The sequence below is a fragment of the Artemia sp. Qi Xiang Cuo genome, chromosome 9 (genome assembly GCF_049724085.1).
Source record: "Artemia sp. Qi Xiang Cuo chromosome 9, ASM4972408v1, whole genome shotgun sequence".
Classification (NCBI taxonomy): domain Eukaryota; kingdom Metazoa; phylum Arthropoda; class Branchiopoda; order Anostraca; family Artemiidae; genus Artemia; species Artemia sp. Qi Xiang Cuo.
The window spans coordinates 38,752,860-38,767,184 of NC_142802.1; the positions used below are offsets into that span (position 1 = coordinate 38,752,860).

Genomic DNA, 14,325 nt, shown 5'->3' on the forward strand with positions numbered 1-14,325 from the left:
CCCTATTACATAGGTTTCAAGCTCATATCTGCAAAAATCTGCAACTTTGTATTTTTTGCCAGAAGAAAAATATACGAATATAGAAGTTAGTTACGTAAGTTAATTTGTAAAGACATCCATTTAGCAAAAGAAAAGTAAAATTTTTATGCAAATAAAAGCTGCATTAACTAAAAAACGATCTGAAATTAAATAAAAAAAACAAGTTTTTTAACTGAAAGTAAGGAGCGACATTAAAACTTAAAACGAACAGAAATTATTCCATAAATGAAAGGGACTGTCCCTTCCTCAACGCCTCGCTCTTTACACTAAAGTTTTTATTGTTTTAAAAAATAGAGTTGTGAGAAAGTCAAACTTTTTATTGTTTTAAAAAATAAAGTTGTGAGACAGAGTCAAACTTTAGCGCAAAGAGCGAGGCGTTGAGGAGGGGACAGCCCCTTTCATATACGGAATAATTTCTGTTCGTTTTAAGTTTTAATGTCACTCCTTACTTTCAGTTTAAAAAACTTGTTTTTTTTATTTTTATTAGGTACCAAGAATCATACTCCACCAAGTATATAATTTTATATAAGTATATAAAATATATAATTTTATACTCCACCAAGAATCAAAATTCAGATCATTACAGCCACAATATGAAAAGTATATTTGAAAAAAAAAATAAGTTGAGTTTAGTTATATGAAAGGGTCTCAAGGCGTCTTCCTCCAAAACAAACTAATATTTATTGTTTACGTTCTTCTTTATATATATAACATGACCTTTTCCAAATCTCCTTTCCCAATGAAACAACTTTAGTACCCCTCAAGTGTAATCGACATTCATTCATAAATGTCAACACAAATGACAACAAATGGGATATTTAAAGAAATTTTAAAAGTTTTTCTCTAGTAAAATACGCTTATGTTTCCTCATCGCACTCATGATGTTTCTTTCTGACGCCCTAGGCTACTCCTTCACCTACGTTTAAAGTACATTTATAGGGCATTAATAGGCTGATAAAATAAATTTCAACATGTCCTTATAATGAATGCAAAGAGCAATATGGATATGTGCTGTGCTCGTACTAGAGTTATTGCGAACCAAAACTGTTATTACTTGACAGAATATTGGTCTTACACTTTACAGGAGAACAAAATCCAGGGGTATTTCTTTTTTTCTTTTTTTTTCTTTTTTTTATTTATTCAACACGAGCCATAGCGTTTTGCTCTATTATTGAAGTAAGTTGGTTTATCTAGAAAATCCTAAAATCCTTGCTTATGGGATTAAATTTATTTCCCCAAGAGGAATCAGTGCTTGGCGGATGACATTCAAATTGACTTGACTAGGAAGTTTCTGTCAAGAATATTAACGACCCTCTTGGAAACTTCCATTTGTTTTTGCACTTCACGGCATCTTAGCCTGACCAATGAAATAGATAAATTGACTGCTTGAAAGAAGTGAGAATAGATATTAAGACTTCGTCCAGAGATGCCACACTTTACAAGATAATTATGGCCATTTTGAAGATCGTTTCTTAATTAAAAAAAGAACTCCAGTCTAGGCACTTTTTTCATTATCCAAGTCACCCGATACTATGCCTGTGTAATAATATTATATAAACAGCATTGCTTCTTTCCTCCAGAGATGACCGTATTGAATACATTGTCGTTGAATATCAGGCGAGGAATCATTTGAACGAACAGTTTAAAGTTCTAGTGTCCTTTATAAGTAACTAAAGAGACTTCTGCTATTGATTACCCTCCCCCCCCCCCAAAAAAAATAACACTTCTGTCCTGGCTAGGGCCAAAATATTATTGAGTGAAAAATAATACATAGTCAGTTGGCTTACACTCCTTTTTTATATGTACACTATGTTTGCGGCCCACAAACCTTTAATTGTGCTGATTTGAATTTTTTTTTTATGATGACTTAGAAAATGGACGAACCTCTGGTTAGTTTCCAAAAGCGTAGAGGACGCATCGTCCATTTTCCTCTGAACATTCGCCTTTAAATTGCACCGGTTTTTTTCTACAGATGTTTTACTTTCTTATCTCCTTGCTGCATTTTGTTTGCATGATTTATTCTTTTTTCTATTTGTAAGGTTTTATTTTTGGTTATGGGCTTGTGGGAATTTTCCACTTCTAAATTTTTACTTACTCCTCAATCAGCCTTTTTAATGTTTGTTAGAGTACGTGGAATCACTCTAATAATAATGGTTACAATAATAATAATTAGATGCCCTGTTTTTTTCTAGTTCAGAAAATTAACCCACCTTTAAATAATGTCTACAATCATATTAGAAACCCTATAGGAAAGTGGCCCAAATTTACTTATTAAAACCATTTAAGTTCTACCTGTTCCTCCGTGCATGGTGAAAAAAATTTGAGCATATGTATTCAAATCCCCCTTTTGTTAAATGTTTTGTGTGAGTATAGGTTCAAGGTTCAAGGTTTTAATCTTCAAAATAAAGCACAACTAAATATATAAACTTACCCGGCAGCGAGGACACTCAACAAAATGCTCAAAATATAAAATTATATATGTCTCAAAATATAAAAGTATTATTATTAAAGCTGTTTGTATATTTATTTTGTAGCTTGGAACAGCGCATCACTGGAAGTGTAAAAACTGTTGGGGATATGTTGGGGCAAATCAAAGGCAGCGGTCAGTTTTCTTCCAGTCAGCCTACTCAAAGAACTTCGGTGGCAGCTGAGGCTGATGAAGTGCTGCGACCACTCATGGACCTTCTCGATGGTAAATTCAATGTTTTATGACTTTTACTTGAACTTTACTAATCATAAAAAGTTTCAGTTTTTTTTTCATTTTTGATGTTTATTCAATAGCTCTGTTTTTGTCGCAGGTTAAAATAAAGAAATCAAGAACGTAAGGACTTAAGGTTGAAGTACAAATTTTTGTTTTTGGCTCGACTTGAAACTTAACTCAAGCAAAATACTGCCACATTATCTTTAAAACTTGTTTTGATTCGATTCGATTGTTTTGCTCCCTTCATAGTTTTATCATCATAAGTTGATTCTGACTATCTATGCCATAACTGGGTTTTATGTTTTTTACAGAAAAAAGAACACAACACACAAACAATATAAATGTGCCTTTGAAGTAATTGTGGTCAAATTTTAGAGAATTTGCTCCGATTCCAGTTTGAAATTCAAGACATGCCCATTTTCTTTGTGTTCATCATTGAAGGTTTCTTGAACTATTCTTTTAAAACTCTCAAGTGATGGGATAAATATTTAAGAGTGCAGTAAAAACAAACCATATCTTTCTAATTCCCTTCTTACTATCGTTTGCTGTTTATCTTTATCAAGAGAAGACACATTTGATAAAGTCTCATCATGGCGTTCATGATTCTTATGAACACATATGAATTCATCAAAATTGGTGCACCACTCTCTTACAAGTCCTTGCTCAAGTCTTTTATTTTCGTGGTGAGAAAATAATCTATGGGTGAGCCAAGGTAAGTGAGCCAGTGAGCATAGTTGTCCAACGGTAATATGCATGCTGGATTGTTTAACTTAAAATTGGAAGTTGAATTTTTGGATTATTTCAAGACATGATGATCTGTACAGTGAGTTTGCAGATGATAAGTTTATCTTTTACTTAGCAGGCTTATCAGACTTTTTCAAAACTCTCAACTTTCTAAATCTGAAGGTACAAGGTCAGAAAACATTTTGAAAACATATAATGTAGTTAAAAAGTTCACAAAGAAAGTAGATTTTTGGGAATATCCGTCTTCAGAGTTGAAAGCCAAACGTTTCTTCATTTCTAAGATTAAGTGACCTTAGACAAAAAAAACTCTCATTACACATAATCAAAGAGTTGAAGGAACTTCTGGCAGAGCATTTATTATCACTGAAAAATAAAATTGAAGGCCATTTTCCATAAAGTAGTTCAGAGGACTGGGAGTTTAGATTGGCAACGAACCCCCTTAATATCGACGTTTATATACTCCCTAATCATATTTAGGATCTGACAATTAGTGGCGTCGTTGAGGGAGGGCAAGTGGGGCAATTGTAACCCCCCCCCCTCAATAATTTGGAAAAAATATAAGTTATTAAGTACCTTTAAACCTGATGCTCGTTTTAAGTGTCAAATTCGCTCTTTACTTTGAGCAGATTTTTTTTTTAATAATTTATGCTGTTAACATAAGGAAAACGAGAAAAATAGGAGTCCATTACACTTAAAAATATGCTCCTATTAATATTTTTTCCAAATATACTGCCTTTGAAGCCGTAAAATCAAGTAAAAATGTGAGCCCAGTTAATTGTAAAATTGAAAAATGTTCTATGCTTCCTGTTTCGGCACATTTTCTCAGGTCAATTTTTTCCCTGATATTTAAGGTGCTTTTACTTCCTATAATCTACCAGTTCAAGATTAGATAATCTTGTTTTAAAATTTTTAAAAGTGGAAATGAATACAACCTCTGGATCTGCAAATAGGACCGAAATGGAATCATTAAAGAACAAGAAGGTAGATAAACAGTGAATAAAACTACCTGAATGAAAAAGAAATAATTGAAAAATAAAATGAGACTTAGTACTTTTTATAATGATATTTGTACTATAACTAGATAGGTTAAATCATTTGTAGTTTGGTCATGGAAGTTGGTAAATGGAGATCCGCTCCCTCTACCAACTTCCATGACCAAACTGCAACTGATTTGTAGTTTGTAGTCAAACTACAAACTACAACGCTGATAACGTCCTATGCCTTACGTTTCGGATTCACATACTGCCCCACAAATGTAGGACTGCCTCTATACACAATACTATGCTGACTTCCCGCTATTTTCCCTTTTCTATATTTTTGTTTTAACCAGCTCCAAAAAAAAGAATTGAAATAAATGTGCTACTAATTACGACTAAAATTAGTTGCATTTGACACAACGCCAGCGCTACTTGCGGGACATTTATCCCTGCATCAATATACTCTACGAAATATCTGCTGAGAATAGAACAAAATGAATTTAAACAAAATTAAATAAAAAAAAGAAGTTTTTTTAACTGAAAGTAAGGAACTACGTTAAAACTTAAAACGAACAGAAATTATTCTGTATATGAAAGGGGCTGTCGCCTCCTCAACGCCTCACTCTTTACGCTATTTTTTTTAATTGTTGAAAAAAATAGAGTTGTGAGAAAGTCAAACTTTAGCGTAAAGATATGAACTTTAATCCCTGCTAAGTGTATTTTCTCTTGAGCGATTGTATTTTTTTTTTTTTATTTTTTTTCTTTTTTTTAGGAGGCGAACGAGGAAATATAGTAGATGAATGACTTTTTATTTTGTGTGTACTGTATCCAGTTAGGTCGTGAATATTTATTTGGTAGCGATTGTGTATGTAGGGTTCTGTAAACGGTCATGTCTACCCCTACAAGTTTATAAACTTCGGGATTTGTTGTTAATGTATTATTTTTCTTAATAAAATTCTTTTTCTTCTCTCTCAGTTCTTGTTTTCTATGAATTTGTCTATACTCCTCTTTTTCTATTTTTTCCCTATTAGTATAAGTCGAACAACCTCTTAGGGTCTTCTGTGTAAACAGACACAAGTTATGCAGTTATGTAATGTTTTTTTTTTTTTTTCTTAGAGGCATTGTTCCTTTTCAGTGTTCTATCCATATAAGTTTATTTACTCTCATTGGTTGCTGTAAATATTTTTCATTGGATAGAGTTTCGTGCATCTTCCTTATATTGGCTTTTCCATCCATGTAACGTGGATACTACCAAAAGGCCAAATAAATCGTTACTAGGTGGATTTATGGAAATTTAGTATATCTGATGCGTTTGATGGATTGAATAGTCTTTCGACACTTGAATGGCCTAAATTTATCACTGCTTCAAAAGTTCTTAATGTGTTCACTGCACCGTTTTAGGGTTAATCCCCTCAATTAGAAATTGTCCAAAACTACTACAAAAATAAAAAGTGTTAATATCAACACATGTAAGAATCTGAATTTAAACCAAGCGAAGAAGTAAGTCGGTGCAGTAAATACCGCGACCAAAACACCCATTGTCGAAAATATGTTGTTTTTTATATAAATTGTTTATGCTTAACAATGTAGATATCACATATATCATAAAAAATATGTCTTAGAATCTGACCCAGGCCCAAGCAATTTGCCAGGGCTTGCAGTCCATGAGAAGGAGTTTCTAAGCCAACCTGGTTAATTTTTCTTGATAGTCTTACAAATAGAGAAGAGGTGAAGGCAGGAACTTGATAATACATTGCTCAGCCCAAGTTTTGGGCTTATGCCCGAAAAAACCCTTTGAGCTAGATAATAACGGTTGTCCTTAACTCTTATCCGATTTTTGTTGAAGGCAATGAAAAAAAGCCGGTAAATTAGGCACAATTTGGAAAAACCTCAAGATCAAAATCGAACTGTTTGTTAGTGGCAAGCAAAAATTAAAATGATCAATAGCAACCGATACTTGAAATTTTAAAAACAATGAACATTTTGTCACGAGCCCTGAAAAGGGGAATCGGAATCATTATATCCGATCGGAAAATCACCTGAAAATCTGGTCCCAAAAACTTGTTTTCCCAAATGGCATGGAACTTACCTTCGTAAGTCCTGCGGCTAAGGGGACCCTAACTTAAAAAAGAAAAAAGTTGGGTCACAGGGCAAATGGACGTAAAAACTGTTGTTTTTTTTTCCTATCTTCTTAGTATTCTCAATCTTTTCGACCAAGGTTCTCTCGATGCACAACTGGTTTGCCCTATTGTGGGACCAAATAGGGCCGAAAAATATTTTTTCCCACAGCTTGAAATGTACCTCCGTAAGTCCCATGTCCGAGGAAATCTTAATTCACCGGCAAATATATAGCTTGGTCTCTGGGCAGCTTGAAAATTATATCTGGAATTTATTAGATCATAAACTGCACTAGTTAAGCAGTGTTTTTTCCTATCTCTTTCCTGTGAAGGGAAGCAGATTTGTCTTATATGAAAATTTCAATTTGCTGATTTAGAACTGATATATTGGTATTTTTGCAGGCTCTTTGTCGCTGTATGCAGATTCATGCGAAAAGTCAGTTTTAAAGCGACTTTTAAAAGAACTATGGAAGATAGTCATGAACTCAATGGAGAAGACGATCGTTCTTCCTCCAATGACTGACAAAAACGTAAGTTTAGAAGTTGTCATGTCTGTTTTCCAACCAATGAATGTCAAGTTTCTCACATAACAAAATTTAATGCTACTCCATGCCATTTATCGCTTTAGATATAAAAAAATTTATAGTATTGGCAATTTTGTTTGATATAAAAAATTTTAAGATTAACTCCCTTTCATTTAAAGCAAAAGGAAAAGAGATCAAAGCAGCTTTTCCCCCCTTTTTCAAATGAAGATTCAGATACCACAAGAATGCAATTATCAACATTTCGAACTCACGCCCGTAATTTTTTCAACTAAAGTTAAAAGAACTGAAAATAGAAGGAATGCCAAAGTTTTATAATAGGAAAACTACTACTACAAGACACAGAAGTAAGATAAATTTTGACGCCTGAAACCAATCGAAACTAATTTTAGTGCCGTGAATATATTTGTGTACAGTCCAAGGACCACAAACTGTATAATTCAAACTATATAATTCAAACTATATAATTCAAACTATATAATTCAAACTATATAATTCAAACTATATAATTCAAACTATATAATTCAAACTATATAATTCAAACTATATAATTCAAACGCACCATTTTTCAGGTTCTAAAACAAAATTTACATAAATGTGTCGTTCCAAAACCCCTAATAATTTTTCATTGTACTTTGTTTCAAATTCGAATACTACTTTTAACCTACAACTTTATTTTGTAAAATTCTATCTTATCGTCTGTTCTCGGCTAACTGAAATCTCTGCGAATAGCCATCTACAGATAGGGTTTTTTTTTGCTTGGAATTGATAGAAATCCATATAAACAATCATAATACTTACCCTTTGATTTGTTTTAGAATATAACATTTGTTTACAGTTGTTCAGCTATGTGGAGCAAATTTGATTATTGAATGTTGATTTTTAATTAAATCGATTCCTCTGCCAATTCAAACCATTTTATATACGAATCTATACAAGGGCGTAAGTATTTAAAATAGGAAGTAGGTTTGATAACCAATTGAGACGGAAGAATTTTGTACAGATAATTGCTCCAATTTGTAAAACCGTCACAACTGGAAATATTTCGTGGAGGGACAACAGTTTTATACGTAAATAGTGACGAAAACCACACTGCCTTTCCATAACAAACAACAAAAGCACGAAGAACAACAGGGAGGTTTTTCTCCACTGTCTTGCAAAAAGATTTCCCTGTTGTTCTTCGTGCTTTTGTTGTTAGTATTATACGTAGGAAAGAAGAAGTTTGCTCAATTTTTGGTAATTTATTCAACCTAATTTTAAAAGCTAATATTTCGATCTACCTTATTGAAGAATAAAATTTTTCAACACGCTTCTATATTATTGCACTATTATATCTTTGGACACAGTTCAATTTGATCGTTAGATTATTTAATCAAAATATTCCCTCTGAAGATGATTTTGAAGAATCTCACCGATAATGCGAAGACATTGGCAGCAAACACGAAAATTGAAGACGTGTCCCGTCTCTTCAAAGTTGGTGCAAGCAAGCAGGATGTGAAATTAGCCTTTACCGGTGTCATGGTAAGTTTTTTTCATCATAAGTAGAACTGAATTTAGAAAATATTCGCAGCTTTTACAATTGCTAGTTGGATTGCACTAACTTGACCATTTTTAGGTAAATGTTTAGAAATAAACGGTAAGTGATTATCCTTACATAGTATTTTATTTCTACGTGTAGGACTGTAGATTCTTATAAAAAGTCAATAGTAGGCTACCATATGACTGAAGGACTGAGTAAAAAAATTACTTTTTAGAAAACTAAATGTTCTATAACCACTAAGCTAAACTAAAACAAATTATACTGTTGAAACTGTTGAAAAATAAAACACAACATAAATTATAAGGGAATTTTGAAATAAGGAACAAAATTGTCAACAGTAATTTTTTTACAGGGGACTTCAGGGTGAAAATATCGCAAAAATACTTCTATATTAAGTTTGATGCTCTTCAATATATCATTCTGTTTAAATCAGAAAAACAAAGTTTGAATAAGTTACCTACAATAAACTACTAATGCAGGAAATTTTGTTTTGTTTAAAAAAAAAGTATGCGATAAAAGTTGTAACTCTATATTAATTTATCAATAGTTACCTTCAACAGCGAGCAATCGGGCAAACAAAAGCGAAGATCACTTGAATAAATTCTGCGTATGCAAGTTACCATACCATTCCTTGAGTAATAGATTAACCCACAATAATTGCGTGATAACTTAGTAGTTCTTACGCAGAAAGTTATTTGCATTTGAAAAATTTACTCAAAATTTTGCAAAAGGGCAAGCTTTTCTAAATACGTGGCTCAAAAACTGTGTGTGACGAAATAGTACTTGTTTCATCCCCAATTTCATCTTAAAAAGTCGCATTAAAAGTATAATGAAACTCTCTTGCAACGGCAACTTATGGTGCACAATTAAATGAAAAGTTTAAAAACAATTTCATTTGCATTTTAGTTCGTACAACCTTATGATTTTTATACTTTATTGCTTGATCTTGAGAAATTTGTTTTCATGCAAGTGTATAAACATATATTCAGTCTGATTTAATAACGTAGCCAAGCCGTTTTAATACCGGACGGGTGTCCGGGGTTTTTAACGAGTGCCTCGTTAAACTTGACTGATAACCTATTACGGACAAAAAGACAAGACATAAAGAAAAAGACATCAAGAAAAAGACATCGGATTAGTGTTTATAATTCAAACAGAATAGACCACTTATTATAACGGAATTCTAACGGACCACTAATAGCAACGTGGAAAGTAGGACGTTTTCTCGTTTGAGCTCACGTTGTGAGACTCTCTTTCACGGTGACTGCCATAGTTGACAGCTATTTTGAAAGGATTTATTTTTGAAAGTCAACTCTAAACAACCGAAATTTAAATATTAGAAGCATTGGCCAAGAAACCCTAAGATTTTAGTTTTATTAAGCTCTATTTTTTTTTTTTTTTCATGGAAAAACCCTTTTCAATCTTCTATAAAAAAAAAACTTTTGGTAGTAGAGTAGCAATCAAAAATTAGTAGTCTATTCTGTTTAAATTGTACACTAATCCGGTTTCTTTTTGTCTAGCGATCAGTAATAGGTTATCAGTCAGGTTCCACTAATCAGTAATTGGTAACGCTTTTTCAGAGTAACCAAAGATCTCTGGTAAACAAGTGCGAGAAAATGGCCCATTAAATTCTAGGTATAAGGATAAAAGCAAGAACTGGCCAAAAAGTTGTGATATATTTTCTGTCTTAAAATAATTGGAAAAAGGAGTTCTTCACAATAGCGTTGTTGCCAAAAAGTTTCAGTGTTTTTAATTTAAAGCTAATTATTATGGAATGCTTTGGTCTATAAATCGATGAGCTGTGCCATTTCATCTTTTAGACCGAATTGTTGATTTTTATATTGATTTCAGATGTAATTCTGTTAGTTTTGCTGTTTTTGTCCTTGGCATTATTTCTATTTCTCCTCTTTATTCTCTTTAAAAAGTGGGTCAGGAAATTAATATTGCTATTATTACTACTACTACTACTACTAACAATTCACTATAGCACACCAAGCCGCCTAAGGCCGGTACAGCTACTTACGCTCCTCCTCCATCCCAATCTTTCCATCCCAATCAAGTCTCCTTATTTACCCTCCCAAGAAGTTCCCATTTCCCTTAAATCTTTCCCTACGACAGCCTCCCACCCCATTCGGTTGCTGCCTGCTTTTTATTGGGCCCTAGACGGTTGGCCGACAAGGACAATCTTTGGCAATCTGTCATCCTTCATCCACAGAACGTGTTCTAGTCATCTCAACCTTTCTCTCATTATAGCCCTAGAAAGAGGGATTAAACCACATTTTTTGTGCAGCTTACTGTTTGAGATACGGTCAGTCCAGGTCAGTCAGTCGGGCACTGAAAACAATGCGTAGGCGATTTCTCTGAATTCCTAAAACACAATATTATTAATGTAAATTTTCGCCTCTGATCCTAGATTATTTTGCCGTTCTCACCTCGAACTAAGACAAGGAACACCAAAGAAATGCTGTATGTTAGGAAAATGATTCTTTACCCTTATCAAACCCATTTGCAATAAAATTCCTTTTTAAAAGATATAATATTTCTCTTTCCTATTCAAGTATCTATTTCATCTTCCTTTTTTTTCAGAGAAAAAAATGTGTGTCAGTGTTTTTACCTTTCGTCAAATTTAATAAATATCGGATAAAGGATTTTATTGACTGAAAATGTTTCCTAAATTTTTTCCCTATTTTTATGATATTGCCTCTTCTGAAGCCCCCCCCCCCACAAAAAATGTCTCTTTTGAAAAATTGTATTTTCCTGTTTTATGCTTCACGCTTTTTATAATATAAGCAAACAACAATAGAGAACATTGATGAATTTCGTACTTACTTTATTTGATTTAGTAGAAGTGATAATTACGAAAGTAACTGGAGGTCCGGCACATATTTAAAATTGTGTTTTGGGATGGCCTGACCAAGTAAACACACCAAACAAAGTGAATAATACAAAAACAAATAAAGGAAATTATAGGGTAAAGTGTAAAAATCTTGATATTTTGGGTGGCAAGGGCTCCATTACCCACCCTGTGAACGTAAATGGCTAATAAGTCTCTAAATTGTAGGTAATTTCGAAGACCACGCTGCCTTTCCTTGACGATAGATAAAAGTTCGAATAGAGATAAACCCTTTTATTAGACAGTGATATTAACATTCACAAAAAATACTGGATATTTCGATCACATGTGCCGTAATCGTCATCAGTAGAAATACTAATTTTTTTTTAAAGTATTTCTAAAGAAATACCTTTTTAGTATTTCCGCTGATGACGGTTACTGTACATGTGATTGAAATATCCAGTATAATTTGTGAATGTTATTATCATTATCTATTCAAAATTTTATTTATCGTCTCTAAATTGTAATCTTTAAACTGTGAAAGTAACAAATATGCTACACCTATTTCAAACCTATTCAAACACTCGAAACATTCCAGTAAGAAACGTTCTGAGATAGCCTTCATCGTTTGCAGTAACACGCTTTGTTATTTAGATAATCATTCTGGATAATTTTTTTTAGGAAATTTCTAAGGAGTTCGAGAAGAACCTATCGCCTAAGCAGTGTGCAGTATTAGAGGTTGCGCTGGACACAATCAAGCAGTACTTCCATGCCGGAGGAAACGGATTGAAGAAAAGCTTCCTGGAGAAATCTCCAGAGCTACAATCGCTAAGATATGCATTATCTTTATACACCCAGACTACAGATACATTAATCAAAACATTTGTTACAAGTCAGACGAATCAAGGTATTGTTCTTCACTGTTCTTTGATATTCTTTAGATTTTACGGCCAATTCTTAAGCAAATTTTTTAAACAAGGACAATAATATATGTCTCTTTTTCTATTATGTTTCAGCATTTACTTTAAGGTAACTTCTAGGAATCAATAGCGAACTGTCAGTAGGGAGCAACTCGGCCCAAAAGCAACCGAAACTCTAAAAAATGAGATTTTGACAATAATAGATGCATAAAAATAATTGGCTTTTTAAGCTGATTAAATAAAAAAACAAATTTTTTTTAACTGAAAGTAAGGAGCGCCATTAAAAGTCTTTAAACGAACAGAATTTTTTCCGTATATGAAAGGGGCTGTCCCCTTTTAAGCGCCTCGCTCTTTGCGCTAAAGTTTTTTATTGTTTTAAAAAGTAGAGTTGTGAGAAAGAGTCAAACCTTAGCGCAAAGAGAAAGGCGTTAAGGAGAGGACAGCCCCCTTAATATACGGAATAATTTCTGTTCGTTAAAGTTCTGTTCGTTTAAGTGTTAATGTCACTCCTTACTTTCAGTTAAAAAAAACTTATTTTTTTATTTAATTTCTGAACGTTTTTGAATTAATGCAGGATTTGATTTTGGCTCACCGTACATGAATAATTAAAAAGAAGTTTTTATATTAATTTTATTTTTTTTTTTTTTTTTTGTTAAATGGCTTTCTCGATAGTTGTTTAAGTTTATGTAGGCACGTTTTTATTAGTAATAAATATACATAACTTACTAATTAACTTCCGTAACGAACTTCTATATTCGTATATTTTTTTAATACGTATATTAGGGATTCACCCATAGTCAATACCTCGCTCTTTACGCTAAAGTTCGAATTTTGTTCCAATCCTTTAAGAATGACCCCTTAATCACAAAGGCAGTTAAATAGAATAAATAGCTCTTATGAAATTACTAAAAAAAACTTTAGCGTAAAGAGCGAGGTATTGACTAGGGGGGCGGGGGGGGGGGTGAACCCAATCGTATATGTAATAATTTCTGTTCGTTTTACGTTTTGATGTTGCTCCTTACTTTCAGTTGGAAAACTTTTTCTTTATATAATTTCTGATCTTTTTTTAAAAAAATAACGCTGGGAAATCCGATGGCCCCTTCATAGCAATGTCCCTTGCCCCATGAAAACTTCTTCCATAGAAAGATCCTCCCACGTCACCCCCGACCAACCCCCTCCCCCCAAAATCAGAGAAAATCCCCCCTGAAAATGTCTGCATACTTCCCAATAACCATGACTATATGTAAACATTGGGCAAAGTTCATAACTTGCAGCCCTTCCCCAGAGAACAGTGGGGGATTAAACCATCCTCAAAGACATAGTTATGATATTTTCGGCCATGCTGAACAAAATGGATATCTTAAAATTTTGATCAGGTGACTTTGGGAAAAAAATGAGCGTGGGAGAGGGCCTAGTTGCCATCCATTTTTTGGTCACTTAAAAAGGGCACCAGAACTTTTAATTGCCGTTCAAATGAGCCCTCCTGCGATATTCTTGGACCACTGGGTCGATACGATCACCCATGGTAAAAAAAAACAAAAATAAAAAATAAACACGCATCCGTGATCTTTCATCTGAAAATTAAATAAAAAAAAACAAGTTTTTTTAACTGAAAGTAAGGAACGACGTTAAAACTTAAAACGAACAGAAATTATTCCGTATATGAAAGGGGCTGTCCCCTCCACAACGCCTCGGTCTTTAGGCTAAAGTTTTTTATTGTTTAAAAAAAATAAGAGTTGTGAGAAAGTCAAACTTTAGCGTAAAGAGCGAGGCGTTGAGGAGGGAACAGCCCCTTTAATATACGGAATAATTTCTGTTCGTTTTAAGTTTTAACATCGTTCCTTACTTTCAGTTAAAAAAAACTTGTTTTTTTATTTAATTTTTGAATGTTTTTGAAATAACGCAGGTTTTG

General features: G+C 33.2%; 1 protein-coding gene across 1 annotated transcript in view; it reads left to right on the top strand.

The window, feature by feature from the left end:
• The window catches only part of LOC148948631 (protein unc-13 homolog B-like), a 72,902-nt gene that overhangs the window by 28,043 nt on the left and 30,534 nt on the right, over window positions 1-14,325 (top strand). Inside the window, exons 3-6 of the mRNA XM_089094983.1 lie at window positions 2,574-2,731; window positions 6,981-7,108; window positions 8,513-8,641; window positions 12,175-12,400. Coding sequence (XP_088951109.1) covers window positions 2,574-2,731; window positions 6,981-7,108; window positions 8,513-8,641; window positions 12,175-12,400 — 641 coding nt within the window. The remainder of the gene's footprint in view (window positions 1-2,573; window positions 2,732-6,980; window positions 7,109-8,512; window positions 8,642-12,174; window positions 12,401-14,325) is intronic.